This window comes from Miniopterus natalensis, chromosome X, assembly GCF_054644295.1.
Source record: "Miniopterus natalensis isolate mMinNat1 chromosome X, mMinNat1.hap1, whole genome shotgun sequence".
In the NCBI taxonomy this organism is placed as follows: Eukaryota; Metazoa; Chordata; class Mammalia; order Chiroptera; family Miniopteridae; genus Miniopterus; species Miniopterus natalensis.
In genome coordinates, this window is record NC_142103.1 from 32,259,709 (window position 1) to 32,280,318 (window position 20,610).

A 20,610-nucleotide genomic window follows, 5' to 3' on the forward strand; every position below is an offset into this window, starting at 1 on the left:
GCCTAGGATTTCAGTGGCTACTTTTTCCTCAAAGCCGTCTCGAGCGGCTGCTCCGACAGAACGCGCGAGATGCCCTCCAAACCCCTGGCGCCTCCTGCCCTCTTTCAGGATTATGAAGCGGCCACGTTAACGAAGCCTGGTTTTCCATTTCTGAAAACATACGGTGGTGTTTAAAACACAGACTCTTCGGGATTAGTTGTGGCCCCAGGATCCGGGGCCCCGCGCCTCAGGCAGGCCCGGAACCATGCCCGCGGCTGGGCTGAGCTGAGCAGGGCGGCCCAGGGGCCCCGCACCACTTCCATTCTCCACTGCGGGGCTTGAAGCGGGGACGCTAAGCAATAGCTTTATTATCTTCTCCTTTCCTTCGCGTTCTCTTGTTCTGGGCTAATCTTAGCAAAGCTAATTAAGCAACAGGCGCTCGTTTGCTTTAGAAGCAGGTTCTGCGCACGTACCTGCGGCCTTTCCTTTCGCTTTCCTGGCCTTACAGGGGCCCAGCAGAGCGATGGGCATTTCTTCCCGAGCTCATATTTCATATTTTGTTTGTCTGGCAATGACCCGTGAAATGACTGATTGCAGATGCGAGAGGGGAAAATGTACAATTTTATGTTTCAATTTACCTGGAATTCTCACGTTTCGCATGGGACTAGAAAACATTTTTTTTTTTTTCCACCAGGGACTCTAGCCCTTGACTCTCTTTTTACTTCCAGATGAAAGTTTTGACTACTTTATAAGCCATCTGCGTAAAGAAGTGGTTACAATCCGATCTACTTTAAATGAGGGAGCATTTTTAATCAGCGTGTCAATCTAATGAAAAAGTAGGCATAAAAAAGTATAAGATATGCGAGCAGGATGGAAACCTTAGGTACACACAGGTAAACAGTTACAGGTTAGGTTGTTAATTTATGCAAATTGTATTGTCATAATCATGGAGAGGTCAAAAGATTAGAGGACTGTGTGTCACCGAACGGCATCCCTCTCGCCTTCAAAAAGAAATCACATAAGCAGTTTTCTTTGTTTTAACAACAGAAAACACAGTGCTAATTAATGTCTCCCCAAGGTGAGAAAGCTTTAAAATATGCTTATCAACAGGCTTGCTTTCATCATCATATTTGCTCCATAAAAAATATTAGCAAATAAAATGTATAATCTTGAAACTCTAATAAAAAGTGGGGGCCACCTGTCAGGTGCTCCTATGTGTGTTGAATGATACAAAGGCCATACGAGAAAGAGTTAAGGTGCTCACTTTGAGGCAAATGCCTTAAACATAGAATTTCCAATGTCTTCTGAGAAATATTCCATTTCCACTTTTTTAACAAAGCAGTTCAAGACAGCTCATCCCACATTTCCCTAAATTTTAGCATTTTTATCTGAAAAATGAGTGTAGGACTTCACGTGTGCATTTCTTTGGTCATTTGAAAAGGAAACAATCTGAGAATAAATGGGAACGAGTTCTACACAGCGACAGAGTAAAAATCAGAAAAAGTGAAGCGCTTCATATAATCTTCATGACATTCAGCCCCACTTACACAAACAAAAACAACAAGAAATGAGCCAGAAACACTAACAAAATCATCTCATTAAAAATACGACATGATTATTCATATATTATTATCTGTACTTCGCACTCAGATTTGGTTATATAGATTTACTACTGTATTCGCCTTTAGGTATTAGAAAAATAACACTGAGTGTACACCCTGCATTTTCCTAAAGCATTTTACTGAGAATAACTTGAGTGAAAAATGAGAAGAGATTCATCAGAATTTCAAAGTAAAACCCTACGCATCACCTAATTCTATTGAAAACGACGCTCATGGCAAATTTCACTTATCACTAGAAACATATTTCTGCCCTTGGATACCAGAAGCAAATTAAAAAACATGCTGTTGTTCTGCTCTGGCAGAGCTACAATGCGTTATGTTTAAATAGTTCAGCATTCAGATTTAGCTTGCTTAAAGTATAATATGGAATCAATACGATCGTAGAATTCAGGGCAAAATGCATCGGCAATTGCCACTGCAATTACTGGACTGAAATAGCATTAACAGGATAGCCAAATAATTTTAGAATATATTTTTCCAAAGGAGAACTATTTTCTTCTCTGGTCAGCTTTTTAAACTTAAAATATGCATATTTTAAATGTAAATGTGTATGTATATACATTATTTATATATATACACATATATAATATATATACCACATACATAAAATCACTGTGTGTGTGTGTGCAGGCACACACATATATAATATATACATAATGATTTTATCATCTCTAGATAAGAAAAGGTTTTTCTTTATACAAATGTAAACATTTCCCCATTTCAAAAGTACTTCCCCCCCCCAAAAAAAAACAATCCTGGAGACTATTTTTGGAAGCACCTTAAGGTGTCAACAAAGCAGCATATTCCATTAAAACACTATGTTTTTCCTTCTGATAAGTCTTTTCAATGAACCCTACTCTCAAATCTTTTGAGATTCGCAGGTTTGATTCAAGCTCCTTTTAAGCAACTTTCTTCATATCAAATTAAGCTGTAATGACAATTAGAAGGCAGTTTGCAAAGTCAGTATCACATAAACTAGTGAAAAACAGCTAACAAAACTGCATATTAAAAATATTGTTGCCCGGCCGGGCGTGGCTCAGAGGCTGACCATCAACCTGGGAGCCAGGAGATCGCGGTTCGATTCCCGGTCAGGGCACAGGCCCGGGTTGCGGGCTCGATCCCCAGCAGGGGGCGCGCAGGAGGCAGCCGATCCATGACTCTCATCATTGATGTTTCTCTCTCTCTCTCTCTCTCTCTCTCTCTCTCTCCCTTTTCCTTCCTGTCTCTGAAATCAATAAAAGATGCATTTTTTTAAAAAATTGTTAAAATATTCATACAAGCAGACACCAGACGTGTAGCTTTAATGTAAACTTAAAGCTTGTGACTAGGCTTGTGTGTCCGCCCTGAAAATCCAAAATTTTCATGTAACAAACTGTGTATTAAGTGGAATACCTGCCAACTGCTGTGCATTTTTAGTAAGTGCACAAAACCTCCACTCCAAGACTCACTGGATTAGCTTAGGGCCTTCTCTCTTTAGTCTGTCCTGTTTATAACGGAATTCTAATTATGAACACTTTTGAAATAGATACTAAATGTGCAAAAAAACACATGTATCATTTTTTTCTGAATAGTCCATATAAGTACAATGAGGCAAGAACTTGAAGATCTGAGGTTTATCTTTAAGCAGATAACGCTAAGCTCATTAAGCCGGTGCCGGGAAGGGCTCGCTACTTACAGATTTGGCTGTAGCAGAAATATACTGGACAACCATCTCGTGCTTGGTGGTAAAATCTTTGTTTCGTAAAGGAGCTTTTCGTTCTTCGTTAAGGTTCATGTCCTCCTGTTAGAAAGAACATTTGGGGGGGCGCGTTAGCAGATTTCTGCTCAACAGTTTCAAAAGTGATTAATAAACTTTAATGTTCTGTCTTAAAATAGTAAGTCATGCTGTGACTAAAAACAATAATCATTTTTGTGGCTCCTTCGCTATTATGTTCCACTCTAGATACCATAAGTTTGAATAAAATCTACCATATATTCATGGCTCATATCTCTACCTAGTCAAATAAGGAGCAGAAAGGAAAAATTTTAACTATCCCATAGAATAAATTGGCAATTTACAGCACAGATATACGTCATATACCTTAGCAAGGCTATTTATTTGCCCTGATAGCAAAAATAAATAAAATAACTAATGAACACATACTTTATTATTTGGTGTATGCTCCCTGAGGATCACTGTTACTTAAAGGACCATATATGATTTATAAATTAACAGAAAATATATATCTATAATCTATCACTGAAGAAAAATTCATAAGAAATTGCTGGATTTGGAGAAGCAAAAAAAAAGAAAAAAAAGGTAGAAATATAGTTAGCTATATTGGAATAACAAAAATCCCTCAGTGGAGGGGGAAATGTTACGTTACAAGAACATATTGTTTTGAGGTTCAATAAGCTTTCATTTTGTTGGGAATCTTCCTTTATTTTGTGATACACATACATACACCATTTTCACCAGACAAATCATCTTTCTTCATTTTGAAACTCATGTTAACCCTCGCAAAATACTGAGACGCTCTTGGGGGATCATCAAATTGGAAATGACCATACTTCAAAAAGCAGCATCGAAAGAAAAGACAAATTACAGAATGGGTGAAAGCGCCTACCAATCATATGTCTGATAAAGGACTTGCATCCAGAATATAAATAGAACTCTCACAAATCAACAATAAAAAGATAAGTAACCAATTACCAACTGGAAGAGAACCTGAACAGACGTCTCTCTAAAGATCTGCAACTGGCCAAAAAGCACGTGCTGTCCCAACATCACTAGCCATTGGAGAAATGCAAACCCAAACCTCAGTGAGAGGCCACTTCACTCCCCCTAGGCTGGCTGGGGCAGAGAGGCCACAACAAATGTCAGTTTGCATGTGGAGCGATGAAGGCCGTGATGTGACGCAGCTACTTTGGAAAACAGGCTCGCAGGTCCTCAAAAAGTCACCGCCTGACCCAGACTATGCCCAAGAGAAATAAAAACATTTGTCCACGTGAAAAACTTGTACCTACGTGAATGTTTATAGCAGCGCTATCGAAGAGTGGAAATAAGGCAAATGTCCACCAGGTGATGAGTGGATAAACAAGTGTGTTATGTCCACACGATGGAATGCTATTTAGCCATAAACAGGAATGAAATACTGACCCATGCACGCGCCAAGAAATTACATTACGCTAAGTGAAAGAAGCCAGTCGCAGAGGACACATATTGTAGAATTCCATTTATATTAAATGTCCAGAAGAGGCAATTCTGTAGGGACAGAGGATTAGGGGTTGCCAGGGGCCAGGAAGGAGGGGATGGGGAGATTGGGGTGTGACTGCTGATGGGTATGGCCTTTCTTTCAGAGGTTGATAAAACTGTTCTAAATTTACTGTTGTGATGGTGACACAACACTTTGACTATACTAAAAAACATACTGAGCACTTCGAGAGTAGACTTTATGGTATGTGAATTGTATCTCAACTTTATTTTTAATTGGTTTTTGATCCCTTTATTCTCTTAGTAATCCTGGCATTAATGTTTTTTTAATCAAGTAAACTAATGGGCAAAGAAAAATATTAAAATTATTTTAAAGACTCATACGTGAGAATGTGGGAGGGGAAAAAAACATACAAAGGATCCATGGAAAGTACTCAAACCACACCTATCTATTGAATAGTAACTTGGTTGACAGCCAGACTCTCACGGTCTATATTTGCACCCACTGCAGTGACTCCCACGGGTGGTTCCTATAAATTTAGTGTCTGTCCACACGATGGCTCCTCCTATCACCTTCAACACCGCCTCTACCCCTACCTTTCCTATCTGACCCTATCTCATTTGTGTATCGTACTTGTTAATGACTTACTTAAAGGCAGAAGACACCTTTTCCCTCCCTCTCTCCCTCATAGGCTAGATCTCGCCCTGTTGAATCAAAGTAGAACCACAGAAATGAAGTTGCACAGCACTTTTGATGCAATAATCCACAGATACTCACCTACGCTCTCCATCCATGCCAACTAACAGGGAACCCACCACCTGGGCAGGCCACCCTTCCCATCTTAGGGTAGTTTAATTTTTGCTAAGGTTTTCTTTGGACGAGTGGATATGAAATATGTACGACCGAATCCTAACAGTGTATGAATGTGGCAGGACTGCGTCATTATTAAATAAGAGTAATAACTCACGGCCTAGTAAGGGAAATGGATATGTAAAGAAATAATTATAATAGAGGCCTCTAATAATTATAATAGAGGCAATATGATGCTTGGGAAACACAGACGGTGGATGGAATGGTCAGAGAAGCCTCCACCAGGATTTGGGTTTTGAAAGACCAGAAAAATCTAAGCAAAGGCAAGGAGACCAGCTAGGAGACCGGAGTGGTCTGCTGTCACGTGTGGCTGCCCAGCAGCATTTCAACCATGCCCGCTACATTTATTACACCCTCACAGTGTCAGTCCCACCTCAGCAAGGAAGACTCTACAAAAACTACATTTGCCGGTCTCCCTTATAACTAGGGTACAGGCACGTGACTGAGTTTCCACCAAGGAAATGCATCGCTGGGAGGTAGATTCAGAAGCGAACTATGTAAGGAGGTGGCCACTAGGAAGCCATCCATTTTGCTGGTGTGGTTGGCAACAGAGGCGATGCGGTTATGGAACTGATGGCAGCGGCCATACCTTTCTAATCATGACAGTTTGACCAAATGGTTCAGGGGTAGCAACAGCCTCCTTAATAGGGCTGTATTTCAGATGTGTGGTTCTGGAAGTTATTCCTATAATGATATCTGGAGCCTGTTTCTGCAAACTATCTTGTTCAAGAGAGCTACCTAATGTATGTTAATAGCTTTTTTTTTTTTTTCTATTTAAAATGGCCAGAGCAGATTCTCTTATGTTCCATAATTCGGGCTATTAAAGTAATTCAAGTGACTAATGATAGGAGTCTGAACTAAGAGAGATGGTAGATTGGACAGAGTCAACGACCATGTAAATATTATTTGAAGGCAGCATTCTGTCCTTCAGGATAAAGCATACCTACAGGTTCAACTTATCTTCATGTGACATGACTTAGTGTCCATCTCTCTCTCTCTCAAATATTCTGTGGTTTGATAAATGCAAGCAAGGAAGGGACTTCCACCTCCTTCATCTTGAAATACTATACCTCTATTAATTCAGCCTCTGATTTTATTACCTTATTGGCAAGCACCTCGTTGTACTAACTCACATTGTGCCCGGTTCCATCAAAACCCCTAAGTACTGCTCACATATGCTAGGCTATGTCTCTACTGTCTCAAAACATTCTGGTTAAATTAACAGTCCCCTGCAAATGGGGTCAGCATAAATCTGCATACCCCAAGTACAATCTACTCTGGACGCTCACAAGATTGAGCGTCTAGATTTGTGAACTTTGCCGCCAGGCCTCAGAGCGTGGCAGTGCCACCTTTGGCAGTCTCTAGGCAGAGAATCTGCTCTCCTTCCCGCGACGTTTCTACATTACAATGCACCTCCATTCGATTTTGAATGGCACGCGCTGCTAAGATCACACCATCGGAGCGAATCGCTTGGCAAGGAGGCAGGCAGGGCAACAGGGGAAGATGAGATCACAGACCTCAGAGGAATGTTGTCAAGACGAAGCATGTTCACGCACCTCAAGCCCGGGGCACAGGGTGGGGCAAAAGTAGTTTTACAGTTGTGAGTATGTGAACCACAGAGTTTATACTTGGTATTATTTATTAGTGTATTATTTTCCATATGAACAGCTGTAAACCTACTTTGGCCCCGCCCTCTATATTAATTAACCTTCAAAAATGCTAGCTTTTAGCTTTAGTATCACCTCCTCAGTCTCTCTTTTTTTTTTTTTTTTTTACCACTTTTCTCTTCCCCTTATGTTGCAATAATGCGAGGTCATCTGTAGTTTTCCCACGTACACGATGCCTACACCCTGCCACGACTGTGCGCGTGATGCTGTTCTGTCCGCCTGTACTGTCCCCTCCACCACCCTCTCCGGCGATTAACCCCATCTCATCTCACGCCGCTCGCCCCACCCAGATCCATATGCGAATAACTCACGCATATACTAATTCTTCATATCTCCCCCAAATCACCTCACTGAGAAATGACTGTCTTCATTCTATTCTTCATATTAATTCTGATATTGCAGCGCCTAAGCTCAAACTATCTGAGAAATCTATCTCCCCTAAACTATAAGCTAAGCGAGGGCAGAAATTGCGTCTTTTAGATCTGTGTCCCCCCAGCAAAGAGCAGAGCTCCTGGACTTAATAAATATTTGTTGAATCGATGTGATACTTAGGACCTTTTCTCTAAATACTTTTGCTTTATAGCCACCACGATTTTTTATGCCTATAAATCTGCTACATAAGTTGATTGGGAATAGGTACCATTCATCTAAACAGAAAAGACCATAGTAATGACTCATTTTATTTTTATAGAAATAAGAAATATACTACTAATTCGGCAGCTAATACTTCCAAGTCATTATCTCTAGTTTTATAATACAATCATAAAACTAAATAGAGCAATACTCATAACTCAATATTAATTCTAAACAATGTAATCGAATATGAAACTACTTCTAAACACATTGAGTTTGTACAGTACTCAAAACATAAAAGCAAACTTTCGGTATGTTTAACATTTAGTTAGCGCCTCTACAACACATGAGAAGAAATTAGTGTCTTGTAGTTTTTTTAAAATGTTGCTTGAAGTCTAAATAATTGACCATTTATATTTTTAAAGCCATATTTGTAAGCATTAAACCACTTTTTCTCCTTCCACACATGCCATGATGTGATTTTCCCCGTTATAGACCAATTCTTTCACTTACTCAGCAAATAAATCTTGTATTCTTGGGAGTCACCACTGAGGAACCATATTAGAGTCAAAGGAAGTTAAAAGTTGAACCCGGCCAGTGTGGCTCAGCGGTTGAGCATTGATCTAGGATCCAAGAGACCGTGGTTCGATTCCCGGTCAGGGCACATGTCCAGGTTCCGGGCTCGATCCCCAGCAGGGGGCGCGCAGGAGGCAGCCGATCCATGACTCTCATCATTGATGTTTCTCTCTCTCCCTCTCCCTTCCTCTCTCTGAAATCAATAAAAAAAAATTTTTTAAGAAAATTTCTATATTTCCTATAAATTATTTCTGTTTCTGCAACAAGTCTTGATCCCAGTTTAAGGCTGGATTTTCCACCAGCTGTTTTAAAATGTGCGTTGACATCACCATCAAATGCTTGCCCTGCTCCTGCTTCTCAACAGGGATTATTCAGGTATTTTTTAACTTCTATGTTTAGGGGACCTGAAGAGAATGCAGCAATAATACCCTAGTACCTAAAAATATGCCCTAGCATGAAGAGTGATTATAGTTACATTTGATTACGCCAAGGTTATAAAGGAATGAACTTTTACAGCACTTGTTTAATTTATTCTTTTCTAAAGATAGGTTCCCTAATTCCTCTAGCTTCTATGGACCGGAAAGGATAGGACGTTTCTTTCTAAAACTCCAATCAAAGTATTAGGGATTTTCTACATAATTAAATAACTGGCCAATTCTACTTGGCATTAAAGAATTACCTCATGTTTTCAAAAGATCCAGTTAACTTACCTGGTCTATACCTGTAGCCATGTAACATACAGAAGCTCAGAAGGAAAACAAAGTCAAAGGAAAAGTATTGTCCAAATACATTATGTCTACAAATGTTATGGAAGCAAAAGCATGATATGATATGAAATGAAAGTCACGGAGTATGGCACAAAACTTCTTCATCTAATTCTGTTTCAGGTCCTGTTAGAGGGATCCAACTTTAAATTCCTGCATATATCTCTTTACCATCATGAGGGTAAATTCAGAACATATATTTAGATATTGGAAAACAAAATTATTATTTTCACTTTCCCATAATCCTTAATCCTGAGCTAAACCTGCAACCAGTGGTTTCCAGAGTCACAAGATTACATAAAGTATCCACTGCAGTTTGTGAAAGATTTGCTTGTATTCAAAAACTACAAGAAAATAAGCTTTAATATTTAACATGAGTATAACACTGGAGCTCTCATGGATCCATAGGTCTAAATGGTCCAAGAGGTATCTTTTGTTATAAATCTGTCTTTATGGATCTCAGAGAGAGGAAGGGAGAGGGTGAGACAGATAGAAGCATCAGTGATGAGAGAGTCATTGATCGGCTGCCTCCCGCGCGCCCCCTGCTGGGGATCGAGCGCACAACCCGGGCCTGTGCCCTGACCGGGAATCAAACCCCAATCTCCTGGATCCTAGATCAATGCTTAACCGCTGAGCCACACCAGCCGGGCCAAGAGGTATCTGAAGGGAAGGGTGGGGCATTCGAACTGTGTATTTGCTCACCGTCGGTGCACTGCAACATACTGCATTTACATGTACCTAGTTGCGTGGATTCGCAGGTTGTTTTATGTCATTTTAATTAAATTAACCCTCAAAAAAAAGTGGTTTTGAAATTTCCCTGTGAAGACAACAGATTGAGGATAATAGCATAATACCAACAATGCAAACAGGAGGGGACAAGAAAATGCCAGACCATTATATCCTACTCATAAGTCTGAGCCTTTCATCAGTCATCCAATATGGTAAAAATAATGAAAATCTAAGGCTAATAAGAAGCTGACCCCACCAGATAGAAAATTATTAACTTTGAAATATGGATGGCTATCAGTTAGCAGTGATGACTCCCACTTGAAGCCACCTCAACTTAGCAGACCATTTAAAACCCATTTAACAACAAACACTTGTAGAAGCAGCTGAAATAATACATGCAGAGCAACATGTCAGAAACCTAGAACGAACGCCTGTGTCAGCAAATGCTGTTAAGAGACACTTAGAAATCACTGCTGAACATTTGCTAAAACGGGTATTAGAAAAAAAAAACTGAGTAAAAGGTTTATCAAATAGTTAAATGAAAATAGTTGTTTTTAAAAACAACTCAGCTTCTATTATTTGCTAGACTGTTTCAATAACAAAATATAGACACTGCTTTTCTTTGAGTCACTAACGGAACAATCTAATAGAGAAAACATATTACAAAAATAAATGATTTACTTAATAAAAAAGATGCTTTATGAAAAAACGTGAGGCTACCCCACATGTGAAATTCAAGCTATTGCAAGAAAGAAGTTGAAACCAGAGGGACACGGAGTGCTAGGTAGAGTCAAGAATGTAGCTCTTTTTTGGATAAAAGTTAAGATATTTCAGATACAGTGGAATAGTTACAATATTTTGAAATGAGCTAGGATGTGAGCATGAAAAGATGTTGGACCTTCCGGAGACAGCTGTGGTTATCTCAAGTCGAAGTATTTTAAAAACTGCTGAAATTTACCGTGACTTAGGCCATTTCCACTCACAAAAAGACAAGTGATCCCTTGATAGTTTAACAATTAGTAAAAAATGTAACTATTTAAATGCACTGCATTGGGAAACACCCCCCCCCCCACTTGCAGACCTGAGCCCTTGACCCCCGCATGATTCACTTCCTCCCCCTTCCTGGCATTAGACGCAGCGCCTGCGGCGGCCGCCAGGAGACAGACGGGGGTGAGGGTCGCCCCATTCAGCAGGAAAACATGCAAAGAGCCCATGTCCCCGACGGCATCTGCTGAAGCCCATTTGTAAGGCCCATGTTGAGCCCGTTTATACGAAACTATAAAAATGCAACACTCCGGATGAGCTGCGAGAGCAACTGAGTGTCACGAAGGCAGGTGGCAATGCGGCGGCGGCGGGCAGGAAGCCTCGCCGGATCCACAGGCCGCGCCCAGGCCGGTTGGCGCTGTGACCGAATGAGCGCCGCTCGCGGGGTGCTTGTTCCACTTGCACCGCCGCGGCTTTGTCAGATTTGTTTCAACCGTAACAGACATCAAACCAAATATCAAAATAAAATGATCTGGGAACTAAACCTCCTAATTACTGTCTTTTTCTTTTCTTTTTTTTTTTTTTAACAAGACATAAAAAAATGACACTGTCATTTTCTCTCTAAAAAGTTATTAACCATGACAGGAAAAGCTTCTGTGCCATTAATAAATAAAATAAACTCATTTTAAATCATTTAAAAATCTTGTTAATTTCATGCTTTTCTCATTTTTTATTGTGTATTTTATAATGTACATAGCATTGGTACATACATATATGTATATAATTATTAAAATATATTGGGGTTACTTGCTCAAACATATATATGCATACACATATATACACACACACATATATATGTGTGTGTGTATATATATGTATGTGTGTATATGTGTGTATAAATGTGTGTGTATATATATGTATGTGTGTATATGTGTGTATAAATGTGTGTGTATATATATGTATGTGTGTATATGTGTGTATAAATGTGTGTGTGTATATATATACACACGCACATGCACACATGGATTGGCAAAGTAGGTTTACAGTTGTGAGTATGCAAAACAGTTTATACTTGTATTATTATTTATTTATTACCGATTATACATTATGATTGTTAACCCACTGTTCCCCACCCCTGTGTGTGGTTGTAGCTCAGAGGGAGCCATCGACAGCATGTAAACAAATGGTTGTAGCTGCGTTCAACAGAACTTCATTTATGAACACTGAGCTTCATATGATTGTCAACTGCCTTGAAACAGTCTTCTTTTGATGTTTTTCCCCCTAACTATTTAAATATATAAAAAAATGAGCCCTGGCCGGTGTGGGTCGGCTGGCTGGGCATCATCCTGGGCACTGAAAGGCTGCCGGTTGGGTGCGCAGTCAGGGCACGAGCCCCGGCTGCGGGCTCCATCCCCCTGGGGGTGCGCAGAGGCCGCTGGCGGATGTTTCCCTCCCCCATCAATGTTTCTCTCTCTCTCTCCCTCCCTCCCTTCCTCTCTCTCTAAAAATCAAAACATATATTTTTAAATTTTTTAAGGTATATAACAACATTCTTACCCTGCGAGCCGTACAGAATGCAGTCCTAGAGGCAGCGATGGTGCCTTTGTGCTCTGGGTTCCCTGCACCGAATAAAGCGTCTGGCGGCCGCCACAGAGCGCTCAGGCTTCTCCGCGACACAACATTCGCCTTGGCTGTTCCTGTCTCACAAGTACACCTTGTGTCCTGCTGTGTCACCCCTATTAGAACAAAGGCTCCTTGGCGGGAGGGATTGTCCCTGTGCTGCTCTCTGCTCTCTCTCCTCGGAGCTTAGAACATTGCCTGGCATACGGATGAACTAAACCGTTCAAACTTGAGACTGATGCTTTAACACTTTAAGAAATAAAGGCTGAGCCCAGCCAGCGGGGCTCAGAAGTTGAGCATCGACCTGGGATCCAGGAGATCGCGGTTGGATTCCCGGTCAGGGCCCAGGCCCGGGTTGCGGGCTCGGTCCCCAGCAGGGGGCGTGCGGGAGGCAGCCGATCAGTGACTCTCTCATCATTGATGTTTCTCTCTCCCTCTCCCTCTCCCTTCCTCTCTCTGAAATCAATGAAGATTTAAAAAAAAAAAAAGAAAAAAAGAAAGACTGAAAATTCAGAAGTGGCACTGGGTTTCATAGCATATTCAGGTCTTGTCTGTGTCCTCCTGAGCCCCCGGCACTGGGCCTACCCCGAGCTGTTCCAGGACCATGGGAATCATCTGTTTACCTGCCTGTCTCCCTGACGAAGCTCTGAGCTCTATGGAGGGAAGGGAGGCGTTGCATTCGTCTCTGTGCCCCTGGCATGTAGCGTAGGGCCCGGCACATCGCACATACCAATAAATGGCTGTGAAAATGCACTGGCAATCAATACTAGCTGAACCTTTCAAACAGGAAAAATATTTTGGAAAACATTTCTATGTACAAACAAAGAAGAGAGGCGGTGACCTGTGAAGTTTACCAACTAAAATCAGAACAGATTAGCTCCCTTCATTCCTCTTCACGGGACCCCTAGCCTACTACTCTCTCAGTTGTGAAACCTTTCGTGAGAATTATACTTGGTAGGGACATTAAAAAGGGACCCACATTTAGTTACCTTTTAGACCTGATATTGGGTAAACTTTGCTCCTCCTTCCTAAGCTTTTTTAGGAGTCTCTGTCGACTAGAAATGATGCTGGTGTTCTCTCAGTCTAATGATGTGGAGTAAGGATATCGGAAATGGAAATGAACCAATGGAAATTATGCTATCTAGACAGTTTTTAAGGATCTAGTCATTTCTGAAAACGATTTCCATGGCTTTATTATAGATTTGAAGATCTACTTTACCAATAATTTGTTTCAATGAAACTTCACCATTAATTAAAATTACTTATGTTGAAAGCATTAAAAGGGTCTCATCCAAGCTAACCAACTCCTAAAAAACTAGTGTTGGGTGAGACAGGCCCATGATAGCAGTCAGGCGTGAATAAGCACACGCACTAAAGTACGCCTGCGGTTCAAACTTAGTCTCTCTCTCTTTTTTTTTTTTAATATGTCTTAATTGATTTCAGAGAGAGGAAGGGAGAGGGAGAGAGACAGAAACATCAGTGAAGAGAGAGTGTCATGGATCGGCTGCCTCCTGCACGCCCCCTGCTGGGGATCGAGGGCATGTGCCCTGCCCGGGAATCGAACCAGCGACCTCTTGGACCATGGGTCGATGCTCAACCACTGAGTGTCAGTTAGTCTCTTAACTGATGAAAGGCAAAAGTGAGAGAACAAAATTAAAAGCTTTGGGGTTATTTATCAGAGTTCAATCAAATGGAATATGGGATAATTTAGCATTTGTCGCATATAACCATACTTTCATTAAATTACACCAAAAATGCAAAATACATTAATATAAATTGCTGAATAGAAACAAAGTATAAAACATCAAATTTGCACATGGAATCATACATTACACATTGTCGTTAATAAATGAAGTTGAAATGAAGTGTGCCTAGAAATTAATCATTAATCATAAATCATCACTAGCCTCATCTTTTGCATATAACCAAACTATTTAATTACCTGAATTAGAACACAGTCCTTATTGTCATATTTATATGAATCCAATGTTACCAGTGCAAGCTGGACCTCCGCTAATGGAAATTAAATTACAACTTGAAGTCTCTATGTTTACTTTTTTTAAGCTTAAAATACAAATCCTCGCCCAGTGGGTATGGCTCATTTAGTTGAGCGCCATCCCCTGCACCAAGAGGTCACAGGTTTGATTCCCGGTCAGGGCACATGCCCAGGTTTCGGGCTCAATCCCCAGTAGAGGGTGTGCAGGAGGCAGCCGATCGATGTTTCTCTCTCATCAATGTTTCTCTCTCTCCTCCTTTCTTCCTCTCTCTCTAAAAAATCAATAAAAACATTTTTGTAGAAAAAGGGAAATCCCCTATTACTCAGCCAAAAAAGAAAAAAAAAACAAAACACTGCATACAAAAGAGCAACAATATTCAAAAGCAAATGCTAAGTATTAGGACTCATTTCTCTCCTTGCTCTAACTGCATTATACTCAGTGTGCAAAAACCAGTTCAGTTAGTCTCAGGATAGTTAAAGTGACACGGAGGAGATATTTCACCAATACTACTTAGAGGCCATTCAAAATGCCTCTGATTAACACGTGGAAGGCTACTAATATGAACGTTATGCAAATTTGAATTTGGGGTTAAAGATAATATGTAATATAGCAGTTTGGATTTGTTCAGTCATCATTTAAAGTCATCCCCCCAAAATGTGGAAGCAGTATTGTGGTTTTGGTCCTACGACTTTTATCCACTTGTGTAGGATTTGAAAACATGACTCTGGGGGAGCAGGGGAACGGGAATCACAGAGCAATTATAATTTACTCTATGCAGGTAATTATAAAAATCATATAAAAATAAGTGGATTTTTATTAGCAAAAGTTTTAATCAAAGAAACACTTGCTAATCTTCAATAGTCGGTGACGACACTCTACAAAATTCACTTTTAGAAACTATTGAAGACACACTGCTTCTAAATAGCTTGTGCTCTATAAAATAAGCAATCACCTAAAAGTTTCAAATTTGGAGCTTTAAATCTGTCAGCAATAGCCACTGATACCATTATGCAGAAGGCCTATTATTGTTTCATTGAGTGTCCACAATCTGAAAAATGACATACCGATGCACAGAATAGATGTCAGTCAATGAAACATTAGTAATCTACAAATACACTAAGTAAAGTAAAACCTAACCACGCAGATCTGAGTTAACTGGACTCATCCCAGGATTTCACTTAGCTATGAAGAGCCAAGTGATTCTTAAAACGAACTATTAGTAATTAAAAAAGAGTTCTAATAATCAAAAGTTAATATTAAAAAAAAAAAAAAGCCCTGCGGTAATTAAAGTTTTAGCCCAGGATCCCCTATCATCTCCATCTACAAGCCTGTACAATGAGAACTGCTGTTAATAGATATGATCCTTGGGCATCACAAGAGTTTCAATTATCACAGTAAGAGAGGGTTATATTTGAGTATCGCCTTTCATTATTTAAGCTTTCCCCAAAAGTTTCACCGAAATGTCTCATTACCCAGAAATTCCAAATCATGCATTGTATCGGCAATGTTTAAGGTAACTTATTTCTTGTCAAGCGTCCCAAAGACATAGGAGGAAAGGAAATCAATGTCGGGGGCAGAGGGGAAAGCGTTTCAAGTGGAAGAGCAAGAGCAACTGCATGGAAGGCCGCTGCTAAGTCGGGGTGAGAGGTGAGAGCCGACCACGGGTTCAGCGGCATGAAGATCTTTGGTGACACTGATAACAGTGTTGATGGAAGGGCCACACGGACGCCTGGCTGGAGTTTCGGAGAGAAAGGGAGAGGTGAGAAATCAGAAGCAATCAATAGAAACAAAATGAGGGGAGGTGTTTTGCTTCAAAGGGGAGTAAAAATAGAGCAATAGCTAGCAAGGGAGATGAGGTCAAGAAAAGGGTTTGTAAAATGAGACCGGTTATTTCTGTGCTGCTGGGAATGGCAAGAAGAGAGCGGAGAGAAGTGATTGGAGCAATGTCCCTGAGTAGTTGAAAAGGAATGGGACCTTGTACACAAAGGGAGGGATCTGGGACGTAAAAAGTTCATCTACGGCGACAGGCAGGAAGACAAACTATGTGGGTGCAGGTACTAAAAGTGAGGTAGATACACATGGTGGGGGAAGTCTTCTTCTGATCGCTTCGATTTACTCTGTAAACTCGGCAGCAAGGTCATCGGCAGAGTATAAAGGCTGGTAAGAGTTCTGGGGACTGAAGGTCAAAGCAAAGGTGTGAAACGGGCCCCCGGGAGCACAGGTGAGGGACTGGCGCTGGGAACCTATAAAAGAACTGAAAACATCGGGGCCCACCTGGGGCTTTGGAAAAGCAATGGTCCCAAATCCTCAACAGGGCCTTAGTGGATTAAAACAGGCACAACCAGAAGGACGGGAGGAAGGCCAGTCGGCAGCCTACAAGAAACAAGCAGAGAGGGATACCGTCGACACCAGGCCAAGGGCAGCTGGAGGACAACTGAGGCGACAGACGCGGGAGCCGTTGCAAAAGCGAGTGACAGCCCCAGTGGGGTGGGAGGTGGCCCGGAATGGCAAGCTGAAGTGCACTGAAGGGGGGCAGGCCCACCGGCAAACTCGAAGAACGATTTTAATCCTATAAAAATTAGTAACCAGTTGGCAGATTAAAGCGGTAAACATAATCTGAGTGAGGCTTCAGTGAAGTGGGAAAAGAAAAAAAAAAAAAAAATCAATGAAAATAATCTATTAAAAAAAAATGATAAGTGTTTATCAAGGAATGTTTCTGTTTCTGTTCTGATCATCACTGTTTTGGGTGGTTAAGATAAGGCCCCCAAGTGGTAAATTGAGGGGCAATCGGGTGATCTAGAAATACTGGCAACTGAAGAAAGAACAGACCTTTATTTGCTAAAGAAAGGGAATATAACACACATTTATGAAGTTATTTATACAGAGAGCTTACATGCCAGGCACTATTCTAGGAATATCATCTCCTTAAATCCTAAAGATAACCAGATGACGTAGATCCTTTTATTTCTTTGTTATAGTTGAGGAAAATAAAGTGCAGAGAGGTTTATGTAACCTTTGCAAGGTAATGCGATTAATGGCAGAGCCAGAAGTCGAATCCAAATCAGGATGACCCCAAAGTCCATGTTCATAACCACCACACCATACATACTTCGTAAAATTAGGGGCCTGGGAGAGGTAGCGTAGCTTTTTTAGCTTCTGAGGAGAATGTCAGGGTTAAAGATCTTACACAGATGGAATCACGCCAAAAAATGACACAGTCCAAGGTGCACGCATGCCAGTAACTACCTAAATCCACAGGTGCAGGAGTCGGGATTCAGGAAATCAAGGAACTAAGAGCAAAAAAGCACGGGGTTGTCAACATAATAGTTGAAATCCCCAAAATCCAGGGAAACGTCAAAAGGGTAGCCAGGTGCTTTCATCATCAAGGAAGGTCAGCAGATGACAGACCTGGCCAGAGAAAGGGTTGCTGAGAGATGCCTCCGAGATGGCATGGGAGGAGCAGGCGCAGAGAGGGTGCCGCAGCGCAGGCCAAGGGGGAAGGGCCGCGGGGGCGGCAATGCCGCGAACTGGGTCAGGGGCCCAGCCAGGTGCCATCTGCAGCTGGACAGAAGGGATAGTCAAGGAAAAGTGTCAAGATAAAGGGAATTAGTCTGTCTTCATTCAACAACTGTCCACTGATGCTTACTGAAGGCCTATTAACTCTTCTTCCAGGCACAGGAGGGAAACAGTGGGGGTGGGGGAGCGGGTGGGGACAAGCTGTTCCATAACCAGCAGCGTAGAAGGCTCTGGATTTTCAGTGATTTTTAGCCTTCTATTTGGGCGTGGGCGAAAGGACCCTGGAAACTCCTGTGAACTCTAACTCTGGACAAATAGACACGCACCCGAAAAACGTCCAATGCTAAGTGCGACAGAATTGCAAAGGAAGGAATCATGAGTCGGGATCTCCACTTCTTTGCTGGTCAAGCAAACCAATGTCATACGGCCCAAATCCTCCCCTCTCCCCTCTCCGACCATAAACTACCGAATACTCAAAATATTATATTTATTATCTGATAGGAGGAATCATTTAGACCACAAGCTATAAAATAGGAAGCAACATGCTAGGCCGCTGGATGGCTGTGTAACTGTTGCTATAAAACAGGCTTGGAGGAATCCAGACCTCTGCCCCCACCACTGTTTTTATACCTTTTTCCATCCCCGCTCCGTTTCATACACCGAACAAGATGCCTTGTGCAGCAAAGGGGGCTTAGGCCTGCTTTGCTTTGTAGAAACAGAAACCCAAATTAGTTCACTGAGAAACGGATTCGCTGTGCCGGAGACTATGAAACACTAGAGAACAAAAGTGCATAAGACAGCCCCTGTTTTTAGGAGCTCACACTGGAAAGAGGAAGTAAGAAAGCTGAACTCAAAAAACAGACACTTTGGAAAATAGCTCCACGGCATCAACAAGTTTCTGATCTCTCCTTTACGGGATGTCCACACAGGCCATACAAACAGCCCTCCTTAAAACCCAGGCTTCTTCTGGGCACACGCATTTTAAAACTGCAACAACATGAGGGGTTTACCTTACCATCATTTTTTCAAAGAGATCCAGTACTTCCTTTTCTGACAGATTCAAAGATCGTTCATCGTATAATGGCTGAGGCGCTGGGAATTCACTCATCGCGACTTGAGAATCAATAGGGTGTTGGATAAGATGTTTTTCTTTTTTGACGGTAGATTTTCTAAAACTTGTAAGTCGGTCACGCTGCAAACAGAAAAAGAAAATAAGTAAATAAGCCCTAAAGAAAAAAAAAAGAGAGAGAGAAAGATCAGGAATCACAAATATAAAGAACGGAAACATCAAAATGGCACTTAGTAATGATATACATCATTATTGCCTTTTGACAAAATGTGCTTTTGAGCAGCAAGCTCCAGGTAGAGATTGTACTATTGTGAAATCCTGAAGTAGCTCTTCTGCCTCAGTGGTCTGGGGGGTGAAAAGTATTCCTCAAAAGTAAAACTTGCCCGGCTGGTGTGGCTCAGCGGCTGAGCATCGACCTAGGATCCAGGAGATCGGGGTTCGATTCCCGGTCAGGGCACATGCCCGGGTTGCGGGCTCGATCCCCAGCAGGGGGCGTGCAGGGGGCAGTCGATCCGTGACTCTCATCATTAATGTTTCTCTCTCTCTCTCCCCCTCTCCCTTCCTCTCTGAAATCAATTTAAAAAAAATAAATAAAAGAGTAAAACTTAGTCTTCTGTCACTTCTGTTTTGCACAGGAAGTAGGTAAAAAAAAAAAAAAAAGTCCTGCATCCAAGTCATGTGGTTATTTCAGGGCGAATGTGTCTTTGTTGGTAACTTTCCAACCATGAGAAAAAGAGAAAGAAAGTAAAAAGAGCTTCTGATATCCAATTCTATAGGGAAATTACAGTAATGCTTCTCTTTCTCAAAGTGCCAAAAATTGTGACAAGTGTCTGTGAATACTTTGTCAGGGTGGCAGCGGAGAATCATGGTTGGGAGCACAGGCTTGAAGCCAGGCTACCCGCTCAGTTGGCCTGTGCAAATCAGCTGCTCTCTGCTTCCTCAGCTCTAAAATAGTAATAAAGACTTAAGGTATGTTCCGCAAGTGACTAATGTTACCTGCACCACAGGGTTATTGTGAGATTAAAATAAATTGATACGCTTAGTGCACTTAGCTGCTATTCATTAGTGTTGTTCTTACTATTACTCTCATTTTTATTATTATTATTTCCCCTACCTTTTTCTTCCCTAAAAAAGTGGGACCAACAAGACATCACCTTTTCCCTTTCCTGGAAACACAACAGAAACAGAAATACCTGAATTTCACAAACACTATTATGAAGAACTTGCTATTTAATGGCTATTGACTCTGACCCATTGATTCCATGTACAATCTCTAATAATTAGCTTGCTCTTTCACATAAATAAAGTGGGTTAACGACTCCAGCTGCATGTCAACAGGCCATTCTGTTTTAAACCACGAAACCTTAGCCGTCAGGAATTAGTCACGACCGTAAAACTGGATGCGGCACAGTTTTATTCTGGTTTCTGTTAGGAAGCACATGCACACTGT

At 41.3% G+C, this 20,610-nt stretch overlaps 1 protein-coding gene across 1 annotated transcript in view; it reads right to left on the reverse strand.

Annotated features, from left to right (window-relative positions):
- The window catches only part of DIAPH2 (diaphanous related formin 2), a 709,361-nt gene that overhangs the window by 686,431 nt on the left and 2,320 nt on the right, over nucleotides 1-20,610 (reverse strand). The window contains exons 3-4 of the mRNA XM_087813361.1: nucleotides 19,107-19,283; nucleotides 3,277-3,381 (exon numbers count right to left, since the gene is read on the reverse strand). Coding sequence (XP_087669487.1) covers nucleotides 3,277-3,381; nucleotides 19,107-19,283 — 282 coding nt within the window. The remainder of the gene's footprint in view (nucleotides 1-3,276; nucleotides 3,382-19,106; nucleotides 19,284-20,610) is intronic.